This window comes from Rhinoderma darwinii, chromosome 10 (genome assembly GCF_050947455.1).
Source record: "Rhinoderma darwinii isolate aRhiDar2 chromosome 10, aRhiDar2.hap1, whole genome shotgun sequence".
Taxonomy (NCBI): Eukaryota; Metazoa; Chordata; class Amphibia; order Anura; family Rhinodermatidae; genus Rhinoderma; species Rhinoderma darwinii.
Window position 1 is genome coordinate 63159261 of NC_134696.1, and position 13773 is coordinate 63173033.

Below are 13773 nucleotides of genomic sequence, written 5' to 3' on the forward strand. Positions count from 1 at the left end.
TTCATAATTGCTGTAGGAGTCTTTTGTTTATATAATACATATTCCTGTACTTGACATTACTGTTAAATAGATTTTGTATTTCTACCTCCCGAACTTCGTAAAAGCAACTGAAGATAAAAGTAAATTCCAGTTAAAACTGTAAGGTGGAGTATATAGCAATGTTATTGTTGCCTTTTTATATCAAATGCTTTTTATTGTTTGTGAAGACATAGTATGCTAAAAACAGGAGCAAACCCTGTATAAATATAAGCACTTATTTTTAAAAGAGCCAACACTGGAAACAAAATATATACGAACATAAAAAAATTTAACTTTTTTTGTCACAATAAGAAAAATAGAACAAAAGGACTCCAAATGCAAATATTGGAAAGATTCATCTATATTTACATGCAAATCCAAAATATTAACTTGAGAAAAGATTTATATAAAGTTAACAGTAAATTCAAAAGTCTTAATAGATCCAATGAAGTTACAACACTCTGATGTTTTCAGAGATGATCGACTGTATCCAAGCTGGAACACAAGTCAATCGAATTCAACACAGGTGGTCTACTTGCATCTGTTGGGATAGATAAAAGATGAGAATTTATTTAAAGGAGTATTCCCACAATCCAAAGCATCCCCTACATGGAAAATAACGAATGCAAATATATTTAATACAAATTCATGCATCTTCTGCAATACATACCCAAAGAACTTCCTGCTAGGTGTATGTTTTTACCTGGTTTCTACTTGTTATATCTGCTAGTAGTAGTTCTTTTCAGGTCAGAAATGTACAATGAGACCTGCTATCTTCCCCTAGCAAGTCTCTCCCTCCCTGTGCCATGGGCCGGCACATGCTAAATTTTGCCGGCCTCAAAGCACAAAGCGAACACGTGCAGTTTACACCACTGCGGTTGCCTGAAAAATGCAGCACCGGAAAGTTTTGGCCTAAGCTGACTGCAAAAGAAGACAAGAGTTGAAAAGAAGAGGATGCCGTGAAGGGGAGTAATAATAATACCTGAAGGGTCATTGTGGTCCTTTTGTTTTCATCTTAGCTGGACTGTGCATATTGCAGAGTTTTAGGACATTCTAAAGACTGCCTTTTCCAAGCACTTATGAGCTTTTATTGTCATCTATTTATACTGCATTCTACTTTGAAGTGAGTACACTGTAGGTCGTGAAATACTGGAAGGCAATGTACCGTTACTAATTACTAAGCGAGTGTGTACATGCTGTCTTTATTTATGCTGGGTCCATAGAAATTGAAAAGATAAGCTGTCAGGATGAAAAGCAGCTTTGTACGGAGCCTTGTGGGAAATGTAGTTTCCTACAAGCAAAGCGCAGTCACGTGTGCTGGGCAGCAGGACCGCCCAGATTCCTACATGAAAACAGGAGGAAGAATGGAAGAACAAGAGGGAGATAACAAAAAACAGAGTAAGCTGCTTAAGGCATGTTTATGTATGGTTTGTAAAGTTCTGAGTGTACAGGGTTTTAACCCCTTAGTGACTAAGCCTGTTTTGGCCTTCAGGACCAGCCCCATTTTTGCCAATCTGACATGTGTCACTTTATGTGGTAATAACTCCAGAATGCTTTTACCTATCCAAGCGATTCTGGGATTGTTTTCTCGTGACATGTTGTACTTTATGATACTGAAAAAATTTTGTCATTAAATTCAATATTTATTTGTAAGAAACGCCAAGATTTAGAGAAAATTAGCAAAAATTAGCATTTTTCTAAATTTTAATGTATTTACTTGTAAAACAGATAGTAATACCACACAAAATACATACTAGTTTATATTTCCCATATGTCTACTTTATGTTTGCGTCGTTTTTTGAACATTCTTTTATTTTTCTAGGACGTTACAAGGCTTAGAACTTTAGCAGCAATTTCTCATATTTTCAAGAAAATTTCAAAAGGCTATTTTTTCAGGGACCAGTTCAGTTCTGAAATGGCTTTGAGGGCCTTATATATTAGAAAGTCACCATAAATCACCCCATTTTGAAAACTGCACCCATCAAAGTATTCAAAACAGCATTCACAAAGTATTTTAGCCCTTTAGGCGTTTCACAGGAATTAAAGCAAAGTAGAGGTGAAATTTACAAATTTCATTTTTTTTCTTCAAAAATTCATTTGTAATAAATTTTTTCTGTACCACAGAAGGTTTTACCCAAGAAATGCAACTCAAGATTTATTGCCCAGATTCTGCAGTTTTTAGAAATACCCCACATGTGGCCCTAGCGCGGTCATGGACTGAAACACAGGCCTCAGAAGCAAAGGAGCACCTAGTGGATTTTGGGCCTCTATTTTATTAGAATATATTTTAGGTACCATGTCAGGTGTGAGGAGGCCTTGTGCTGCCAAAACAGTGGAAACACCCCAAAAGTGACCCCATTTTGGAAACTATACCCCTCAAGGAATTTATCTATGGGTATAGTTAGCATTTTGAACCCACAGTTTTTTTGCTAAATTTATTTGAATTAGTATGTGAAGGTGAAAATCTACTTTTTTTGTGAAAAAATTAGGAAATTTTAAATTTTTACAAGGAATAAAGTAGAAAAAACACCCCAACATATGTAAAGCAATGTCTTCCGATTATAGCAATACCCCATATGTGGTAATAAATTGCTGTTTGGACCCACAGCAGGCCTCAGAAGAGAAGGAGCACCATTTGGATTTTGGATTTCTGATTTTGCTGGAATAGTTTTCAGTGCCGTGTCGCGTTTGCAATGCACTGGAGGGAAGAAAACCGTGGAAACCCCCCAATAGTGACCCCATTTTGGAAACGATACCCCTCAAGGAATTTATCTATGGGTATAGTTAGCATTTTGAACCCACAGTTTTTTTGCTAAATTTATTTGAATTAGTATGTGAAGATGAAAATCTACTTTTTTTCTGAAAAAAGGTAGCCATTTTTAATTTTTACAAGGAATAAAGGAGAAAAAGCGCCCCAACATTTGTAAAACAATTTCTCCTGATTACGTAAATACCCCATATGTGGTAATAAACTACTGTTTGGACCCACACCGGGGCTTAGAAGGGAAGGAGCGCTATTTGGCTTTTGGAGCTCAAATTTAGCTGGAATGTTTTTGGGTGTCATGTCGAATTTGCCCCTGAGAGACTGAAACAGTGGAAGCCCCCCAAAAGTAACCCCATTTGGGAAACTACACCACTTAAGGAATCTATCTAGGGGTATAGTGAGCATTTAGGCCCCACACGTCTTTTGCAGAATTTATTAGAATTAGGCCGTGAAAATTAATATCAACATTATTTCCACTAAAATGTTGAATTTTTTCAATTTCACAAAGGATAAACGAGAAAATGCACCCCAACGTTTGTAAAGCAATTTCTCCCGAGTACGGCAATACCCCACATGTGGTCATAAATGTTTTTTCATTAGAAAGTAATTAACCCTTTACGAACTGATTCATGTTTTGCTTTTTCGTTTTTCCTCTCCGCTTTCCAAGAGCCACTACTTTTTTATTTTTCTGTCAATAGAGCGGTGTGGGGGCTTATTTTTTGCGGGACGAGTTGTCGTTTTTATTGGTACCATTTTTTGGTACGATGCCATATCGGTGGACATAAACGGCTCTTTGGGCACGCTGTAGGGCTCAGAAGGGAGGGACGCCATTTGGCTTTTGGAGCGCATATTTTGCTTGGTAGTAGCTCTGGCGTTTTGCTGGTATTTCAGTTTATAATGTTGGGGCACATGTAGGCTGGGCAGAGTACATCAGGGGCATAATAAGAGGGTATAATAATGGGGTAAATAAATAATAATCCACAGATATGTGGCCGGTGTCGCACTGATAAATGGTGCCCGATCTTATCCACTTTTGGAACACTCTGCACATTTTGCATCGCCATAATCTGGGAGCCGGAACTTTTTTTATTTTTTCACCACCGGAGCCGTGTGAGGGCTTATTTGTTGCGGGAAAATCTGTAATTTTCATTGGTACCATTTTGGGGTACATGCGATTTTGTTGATCACTTTTTATTCAATTTTTCGGCAAGCCAGGTGACCAAAAACCATCAATTCTGACAATGATTTTTATTTATTTTTGACAGCGTTTACCCTGGGCTATAAATGACTATTATACTTTATTCTGCGGGTCGGTACGATTACGGCGATACCATTTGTATATACGTTTTTTTATGTTTTGCAGCGTTTGCGCAATAAAATAACTTATTTAGAAAATAATGTCTTTTCTGTGTCACCATATTCTGAGAGCCATAATTTTTTTTATTTTTCAGTCAAAAAAGCTGTGTAAGGGCTTGTTTTTTGCGGGACGGGTTGTAGTTTGTATCGGTACAATTTTGGCGTACATGCGACTTTTTGATCACTTTTTATTACATATTTTGTGAGGGGTGGTGACCAAAAAATAGTGATTCTGGCATTGTTTTTCGTTTATTTTTTTTGCGGCGTTCACTGTGCGGGAAAAATAATATTATAGTTTTATAGTTGGGGTCGTTACGAACGCGGTGATACCAAATATGTGTACTTTTTTTTTACGTGCTCATTTTTTTTTCCTATAATGAAAGACTTATTATAGGAAAAAAAGCAGTTCTTGTTTATATCACTTCTAACTTTTATTTTTACACTTTTTTTAAAACATTTTTATTCTTTTTTTTACTTTTTTCACTTGTCCCACTAGGGGACACTTAGACTTGCAGCTCTGATCGCTGCTGGAATACATTACACTACACACGTAGTGTAATGCATTTCAACTGTCATTGTGACGTGACAGTCACACTGACAGGAAGCCTACGACGTCCACCCTCGGGGTGGTCCTCATAGGCTTCTGTACATGGCAACCCGGAAGCCATTGTCTGGCGTCCGGTTGCCATGGGTACCATCGCCAGCCCCCGTGATTTCACATGGGGGCTGCCGATCGGCACTAAAGACCTTAATTGTGGCGTTCAAAATCGAGCGCCGCAATTAAGGGGTTAACTGCCGATATCAGCGGCGACAGGCCGCTGATCGGCAACGGGGAGAGCAGGGCTGACACCCTGCACAGTTAACCGCCGCTGCGGTGTAGCGCCGCGCGGCGGTTAACTGTCAAAGCAATGACGTAACTGTACGTCAAGGTGCGCGAACTTACTGCTCACCATGACGTACAGTTACGTCATGGTGCGTTAAGGGGTTAAAAGAAATAAAAATAACAAAAACAGCAGATAATAGGATAACCTCTCTAAGCACAAATCACTAGTCACAACCTTCTTAAAGGTTTTTTTTTATCATATTTCTTTTAGTATAATAAAAAAATAAAATTTATTTATTTGTGTTCGTGTGTTTTACTTTTTTCTTATTTTTACTTCTCTATGGGGGCTGCCAGACATCCCCATAGAGAATGCGAACGGGAGCCGTTCCATTCACTGCAGCGTACGCCGTCTGTGTGGGAACGCCGCATGTGCCGCTCCCACACAGACCAAACGAAGCTCGTTAGCAGAGCAAAATCCGGCGCCATTTTCATGTGGACCGGAAGCCGCGGCTCGACAGCAAGATGACGACTTCCGGCCATATGTTCAAAGGAAGCGAAGGCGCAAGGCATAGGAGCGGAGGCGGCAGGAGCAGGTAAGTTAGGTTTGTGTATGTGATGTGTGTATTATGTTCATGTTATACGGTCTGCTGAGCCCTGTATCTAATCCTCCTACACTGTGCAGTCGCTCAGAAAATGGCGGAACACAGTGTAGGAGGTTTGAAGATTCAACCCCCTCCTTCTCCTAGCACTAGCCAGAATAAGGGAGGGGAGATTGTGTGAGGACACTAGAGCGAGTGTGTCTACCCCAAATTTGCAGCATAAAGCAATGAGGTTGCTTTACCACATTGACCATGCTGTAATTTTGGGAAATGCTCCCTCTAGTGACCAGCAAATGGAAATGTTATAAATTAGAATCTAATTTATAATATTTCCTGACTTGTGAAAAAATGTAAAAAATTAAAACAATGTGTAATCACTTAAATAATAATTGTTTAACTTTAAAAAAAAAAATAAAAAAAAAATCCCTTTAAAGCAAACCTGTCCCCTCTCCTGACTTGTCTGTTTAATAATTGTAGACCCCTTGAAATGACAATTCTGGAACAGCTTTTCTTAGAACTCTATATTGTGCCGTTCCTCTGTTAGTACTCCTGAATAAATGGATAAAAGTGTGTTACCAGTCGAGGGCGTGTTCCCACAGACTGAATATCCAATCCGTACTGACAGAGTGAGACTGTAGGAACACACTCCTTTGACAAGGAGAATAGTAACACCCATTTGGGAATTCATTCATGAATTTATACGAGGAATAAGAGAGTGATACAATGTAGAATTCTAAGAAAACGTGTTCCAGAATTGTTATTTCATAATGGATACAAGTATTTACTAAAATAGACAGGTCAGGAGAGGTGACAGGTTCTCTAAGGCTGGGTTCACACAGAGTTTTATTTACATGGAAATCGCGCCGCAAAACTCGCCAAAACTCTGCCGAAAATGCCTCCCATTGAGGCGGAGGCGTTTTTTTCCGGCTCGCAGGAAAATGAAGGGACGTGCCCTATTTTCGGGCGTTTACCCCTCTGACCTCCCATTAACATCAATGGCAGGCAGAGAAAGAGTATTTAGTGGAGTTTTATGTCCGCGGCGCTCAATGGCCGCAGGCGAAAAACGCTGCAAAAATCGACGTGCAGGCCGAGGAAAATCTGCCTCAAAGTTCCAAACTGAATTTTGAGGCAGATTTTCCTCCTGGAAAAAACTCTGTGTGAACCCAGCCTATGGCTGGGTTCACACAGAGTTTTTTGACGAGTCTTTTGACGTGGAAACCGCGCCGCAAATCTCGTCAAAAACCGTCCGAAAAAATGCCTCCCATGCGAGCGGTAAAACCATCTCGCGGGAGAAAGAAGGGACATACACTATCTTCGGGCGTTTACACCTCTGACCTTCCATTGACATCAATGGGAGGCAGAGGGTGAAAAACTCTGCGAAGAACGCCACGAAAATTGGCGTGCAGGCAGAGGAAAATCTGCCTCAAACTTCAGAACGGAATTTTGAGAAAGAAAGAAAGAAAGATCTTTCTTTAGTATTAACTAATCAAGCCGCCTGACTTTACGGTACTGTAACCATTTAACAGGTCATAGTTCTTCTAAGGGTTGTAAACAAGAAAAAAAAGGATTTCTTTAAAGGCTATAAACACCTTTGAATTATTTATTTTTTTGCATTCAACGGATTTTGCGGTAGAAATAATTTCACTAATCGGTCTTCATTAAAATACAGGAGTTTTTTGAGTAATCACTGTAAAATCCTTTTTTTGTCCAGTTCATTGGGGGACACAATATGCTATTGCCACTAGGAGGCTTCACACTAAGAAATACAAAAGTGGCCCCTCCTACGGGATATACCCTTCCTACAGAAACTGAGCTATTCAGTCTGTCTGCAAAAAGTAGGAGAAGCAGATACAAGGTAAGAAAAGGAATGTCAAACAATAGGAGTACCCCTCAAACAACAAAAAAAGCCTTGAAAAACACGATGGGAGGGAACACGACGAGGAAAGAATTTTACGGTGAGTACTCAAAAAATACTGTTCCCTCGTTTGGTTGCATTGGGGAACACAGACCATGGGACATCCTAGAGCAGTCCCCAGGGGCAGGAAGAGAACACAGGACATGGTCACCTATTTCACAGATGCCTGCGGGACCCCTGAAAGCATCTGTGTGCACCTGAGAGAACTTGAAAAAAAAGTGTGCAAAGAAAACCATGTGGCTGTCTGACACAACTGAAGGGCAGAGGTCTGACGGGGCAGAGGTCTGACGGCGCACAGTCCAGGAAGCTCCAACCACTATGGCAGAGTGGGCCATGACCCGAAAAGGGGACGCTTTCCCCCGAACTCGATAAGCTTTGCCAACAATCAATCAAATCGAGCGAGCGAGAGGCCCTAGAGGCCGCCAATCCCTTTCGGGGACCCTCCGGGAGGATGAACAAGGAATCCGACCTCCGGAAGGAAGCAGTGACAGAAAGGTAAGTCCGCATGGTGCGGACGACATCCAGGTTGTGGGGAGATGGACAAAAAGGACGTCAGAACGATGTGCTCATTCATGTGGAAAGGCAAAACAACCTTCGGTAAAACTGCCTTGTGCTGTTGCAGAGTCAGAAAAGGAGAATGACAAGAGAGTGCCACTAATTCAAAGACCCACTGGATGTAGGTCACTGCGACCAGAAAAAACACTTTCCAGGAATGAAGCCGAAGGGAGATATCTCGGCAGGGTTCAAAAGGAGTAGACTGTAAGACCTCCAAAACCGCAAGTGATACCAATAAGGAATCGGAGGACGATAAGGGGGAACCGCATGAGCCAGGCACTGCAAAAAGGTTTCGACGTCACCCTTAGACTCCAGCAAGTGACTGAACTAGATGGAAAGTGCAGACACCTGCCCCTTCAGGGAGTTGAATGCAAAACCTTGATCCAGGCCACCCTGCAGAAAGGAGAGAATTTCGCATAGGGAAATACACAAGTGAAGAAGATTGAGATCCTTGCACCAACGAAAGTAGGCCTTTCAGGTACGATGGTAAATGCGGGCTGAAGGCTTCCTAGCCTTGAGAATAGTGAGAATGACACTTCGAGACCACGAACCCTCAGAATGGCAGCCTCAACAGCCACGCCGTTAAACGTAGCAACCTTAAATTCTAGTGAAAAATCGGTCCCTTAGAGAGAAGGTTGGGACAGGGGGGGGGGGGGGGCCACAGGACATCAGCCAGGGACACTAGGTCCACATACTAACAACCATACTGGGGCTATTAGGATGGCCGTAATCCCCTCTGCCTTGAGCGGTCAGAGGAGCCGATGGTAGAGGCAGAGAAGGTAAAACGTACAGGAGACTGAAGTTGGACCACAGCGCCATGAGAGCGTCCACAGCGCAAGCCTCCGGATCTCGGGCGATGAAGCAGGGGATCTCACGATTGAATCTGGAAGCCATCCGGTCTACATCCGGATTGCGCCACCTGAGACACATTTGGTCAAAGACCTCCTGGTAAAGAGACCATTTCCTCGGAACCACCTTTTAGACTGAGGAAGTCCGCAGCCCAGTTGTCGACTCCGGGAATGTGTACTGCCACCAGAGCAGGAATGTGAACTTCCACCCAGGCCAGAATCTTCACGGCCCCAGCCATTACCACCACGCCGCTGCGAGTGCCACCTTGGGGATTTAGGTAAGCCACGGCCGTGGCATTATCCATTTCAACCCGTATATCCGGACAGGGACGACGTCCATTGCAGCAGGCAAAGAAATATGGATCTCAATTTCAGGAATTTGATGGGAAGGGAGGATTCCTGTGGAGACGAAAGCCCCTGAGCCATAAGGTAACCCCCAGCCCCTGAGACTGGCATCCAAGGAGAGGCATCAATGGAAAGGAATAACACGGAATGGCTGGGGACGAGATCCACCACCGAAGCGATCGATGGGCTGGGAGGGGAAGGATCAACTTCAGATCCAGGAAGTGGTTCCATCGGGAGAGGATCGCCCGCTGAAGTGGGTGTATGTGGAACTGCGCAAAGGTTATGGTCTTGATTGAGGCCACCATGGTCCAGAGAACCGCCATGCAGAGGCAGAGTAAAGACAGATCTGCTGTTCGCAATAAACGAATCCCATCCTAAAGGATTGATTGTCGCTCTGGAGGAAGAAAAAGTCTTGCAGATAGACTGTCAGAGGCGATGCCCAGGAACAAAATATTCTGGGATGGAGACCAGAAAGACTTGGAGCGGATGATAATCCAATTGAATCGACTAAGAGTGTCCAGAGTGATCTGGAGTGACATCTCGTTGTCCACCCTGAAGGGAGGTGACACCCCGCTAGTCCAAAGGAGCACCATCACAACAGGGAGAACATTCGTAAAGACTTTCAGAGCCATGCCAGACCGAATGGACGAGCCACAAATTGGAAATTATGGAACAGCACTGCAAAGAGTAGGAAGCGCTGGTGAGTCTGGCAAATAGGAGCGTGCAGATATGCGTACATGATGTCCAATGAGGAAAGAAACTCCCCCTGCGCCATCGAACCGATGATAGAGGGATTCCATCCGAAAGTGACAAGACTTTGACATGAGAGTTGAGTTGCTTGAGATCCAAAATGGGCCGAACAGAGCCGTCCTTTTTCGGTATGACAAAAAGGTTGGAGTAGAAATCCTGAAACCTCTGGGTACGGGGTACAGGAATAATGACCACTTGAAGGAACAGAGAGTTTTCGCTCGAAAAATGGTGGTCGTCCTGGAGGGGGACTGTGGAACAGCGGAGTGAAAGAAACACCCTGAAGGAAGGCTGGTAAATTCGATCCTGTATCTGGCGGATACCCCCTCCTGAACCCAGGCATCTGAAATGCTTTAGAGCCAGACATCCTTGAAGTGCAGAAGCCTGAATCGAGTGGGGGCACAGCTTCAGGCAGAAGTGGCCTTGCTGGCTCCAGTCTTTGCGGGCGGAGGTCAGGGTCGCCAGGATGTACGAGCCCTAAAGGAAGGTTTGGCATTTTGATCCTGGTGAGACTGAGGTACGGAAGACGTGGGGTTGGAGAACCCATTAAAGGACTGAAAACTAGGACCTATCCTTTTGACCGGAGTAGTCCTTTTGACCCTGTTTTGGGGAAGATGGATGCTCTTGCCACCCGTAGACTGAGATAATTTTGTCTGATCTAGTTCCAAAAAGACAGGAGCCTGAAAAAAGTTGTGCAGTCAGGGACCGCTTGGAAGCCATATCAGCAGACCAAGCTTTAAGCCAGGTAGTCCTGCGGGTGGCAACAGAAGAGTCCGTGGCCAGAGCTACAAGACGAGCAGCTCACAAATACTTGGACTCGCTGGATGAAAAAAAAGACGGACCGATCCACCAGCTCATCTGGAGGAGGGCCTGAGAGCCGGCCATGATGGAGTTTGTGTGCCCATTCAGTATAGCTCTGCTAACCCAGACATAGGTAAAAATGGGGCGAAGGGCATAGTTAGAGGCCTCAAAAGTGGTTTTAGCAAATGAGTCCACAAAGCGATCCAGAGGATATTAGAAGGAAGTGGAGTCCACGGTAGGCAAAGTAGTAGTGTTGGCTAAATGAGAAACAGGAGCATCTACTGCTGATGAGCTAACTCTTTTGGAAGATATCCCTTCCTGAAAAGAAGACAACCAGATGGCTTGAGTGCGAAAACTTCTTCGTCATTCCTTAAAGACAATACCTTCAAGTTCCGAGTAGGGTGGAAAGACCGCTTGAGAACTATGATGCTGAAGAAAAGAAATGGAATCAGTTGAAGTGGCAGGCACAGAATCAGTGACCTGTAAGGTGTCATGGATAGCTCTAATAAGTACTCCTACCGAAGTGGGGAGAGGAGTAGAACCCTTGCTAACTGAATCAGAATCATGCAGTTCGCCCTCCGACAAAACCCCTCTAGGGGTGAGGAAGCACCAGACCTTACGTCTGGTGGAGGAGGTGAGACATAAGAGGATGGTGAAAGTGAAGGCAGACGAGTGGACCTAGTCCGCTTTCGGGTCCTGCCATCAGAGGAAGACATGGATGTACAGTCCAGATGAGGACGAGCAGAACAAAAGTCCAGGGGAGGACGAATATGGACTGAGTGATGTTCGCTAGGTTATCAACAGTTCAGAAAAGGGAAGGGGCCATTCCGGATCCAGACCCACCATACCAGGGATGAGCATTACTGGGGGTGGAAGGGGTGCATAAAGCGCAGGCGTTTGGCCAGGAAGCCAGCATGCATCACATAGGGAAGTAGACAGGGAAATGTAGTATTGCATTTGGAACATGCATAATAAATTGTAATGTTTGTCTGGCATGAAGGTTCTCCCTTCGGGTCAGACACTGCAGTAGAGGTGGTTCCTAAACCACACACTGTACTAGTGGGAATGAAGAAACCAATAGAACCACTCAGGATTGCACATCAATAGATACTCCTCGTTCGGGAGTAATGGTTGCCTTCATCTAGTTCTGCTAGAATAAGCACACATAACTCTTGGAATGTGAAGATGAAAAAAAAGAATGCTTGCTCATTAGGGTCAAAATAGGCCTGGTCGTTAAGGGGCTAACGGAGTGCTGTCGAGCATGATTGCTGCCACTCCATTCAAAGTCAATGGGAATGACGGAATCAGCCAAGCACAGTGCTAGGACGTTTCCACCGTAGACAGTGAATGGAGCCGCGGGCGCATGCTCGCACTTCACCCCTGCAGTGAGAATTGGCGATTCAGGACCCCGTACTCACTCGATTGTTGTGTCCCAGCGGTGGGACCCCCAGCGACAGACAATTATCACCTATCCTGTGGATAGGTGGTGCTTGTCAATTCTAGGACATCTCCTTTAACAGTTTAACCTCAAATCAACCTACTAACCAAGCCTATACAACGGTTCGATATTTTTTTTTGCGTTGGATGAATCACGTAGCTGTAAATGTATATTACATATAGTGCAGATACAAATATGGATTCTAACATGCAGATTTTGGTTCTTTCCTTCCCTCACCTTTGCCTTACCTGAAGTTTCTAAAGGGCTGGATTATCACATGCTGTGTTTGGCTCAAAAAATATCACCAGAAACAAGTGAATAAAAACGCGTTTCTTTACAAGTTTACTTCCTCTTAAATCTACTCCTGTGTTCAGCTTAAAAAAAACCTGCATATGTGATCTGGCCTAAATGCTTGCTGAGTGGGTGGGCTTGTGCTAGTGTGATTTTAAGAGCTGTGCATTATGAGGCATACCGGGGCCTCCCCTGCTTCTCCCCCCTGAAATATTGAACAAAATATAAACATCACCTATTATTCTTGATCTACACCACAACACTAATTGCATTTTTTTTGTTTATCAACAATGGAAACATTTTTAATAATTAACAGCAACAATACCTCTTCTGTACTAGTCTCTGATGCAGCGTTCTGTAGACTTCTTTCATTCAGCTCAGGAACCTTTTAAGATAAAAAAAAAGATATACATGTATATACATAATACAAGTATGATTTACATTCACAAAGCTCATTTGTAAGTAGGAGATAGTTGCATGTACATAGAAGATAGTTGCATGTACATGATTTTTATCATAAAATCTTACATTTGTTAAAAATAAAGATATAGGAGGTAACATTATTTAAATGGAATAGGCATTTTTGACAATGTCCTATCCCAAAAATCCAAACCAGTGGGCTCTGTTGAATAGTAAGATTCTCTTAATATAATATTCTGATGGGCACTGGTTTATCACATATTCCAGATATTGGACAGGCATAGAAAATTAATTCAACGTATTTGTTAGGGTAGAGAGCCTGAAGTGGTAAAATACTAGCACAAAGTGTGCTGCTATCACTTCCTAATCAGATTCCTTATAGATCTTCTGGTTCGGGTCTGGTGAATTTCGGGATTATACAGTTCTTTGGTGGAAAGAATTGCTGGATTATTAGAATTTCTAGATCAGATGCTAGATGAAAGGAATTTAAGTTGATATCCAATTACTAATCCTAGCCATACAGTAGGGTTTTCAGACAGCTGTAATTCATTGTTGGTCTGTGAAGGTCGTCATTCTGAACACAAGTTAAAACATCAAATTGTTGACCGATCTGTTGCCTGGACATTTATTGATGAGCTTGCAGATCAACTTTTCGACAGATGTTGGTCTCCAGAAAATGGTCTACATCTCTAGTGTATGGCCAGCATAAGGAACCTCAATGGATCTTCAATAAGGTAACGATATCAGGGAAATTCCAGTATGTCAGGAAAGATGGAGAGTGTATTCCTTGTGTTCTCAATATAGTTTATGCTGATGTGTTTCTTGAATCCAAAACTTTTTGTTTTTGTTATCA

The 13773-nt window shown here is 42.9% G+C and overlaps 1 protein-coding gene across 1 annotated transcript in view; it reads right to left on the bottom strand.

Annotated features, from left to right (window-relative positions):
• Positions 1-363: 363 nt before the first annotated feature.
• The window catches only part of ZSWIM9 (zinc finger SWIM-type containing 9), a 60871-nt gene continuing 47461 nt past the window's right edge, over positions 364-13773 (bottom strand). The window contains exons 8-9 of the mRNA XM_075840004.1: positions 12826-12885; positions 364-559 (exon numbers count right to left, since the gene is read on the bottom strand). Of these exons, the coding sequence (XP_075696119.1) occupies positions 536-559; positions 12826-12885 (84 nt within the window). The 3' untranslated portion in view covers positions 364-535. The remainder of the gene's footprint in view (positions 560-12825; positions 12886-13773) is intronic.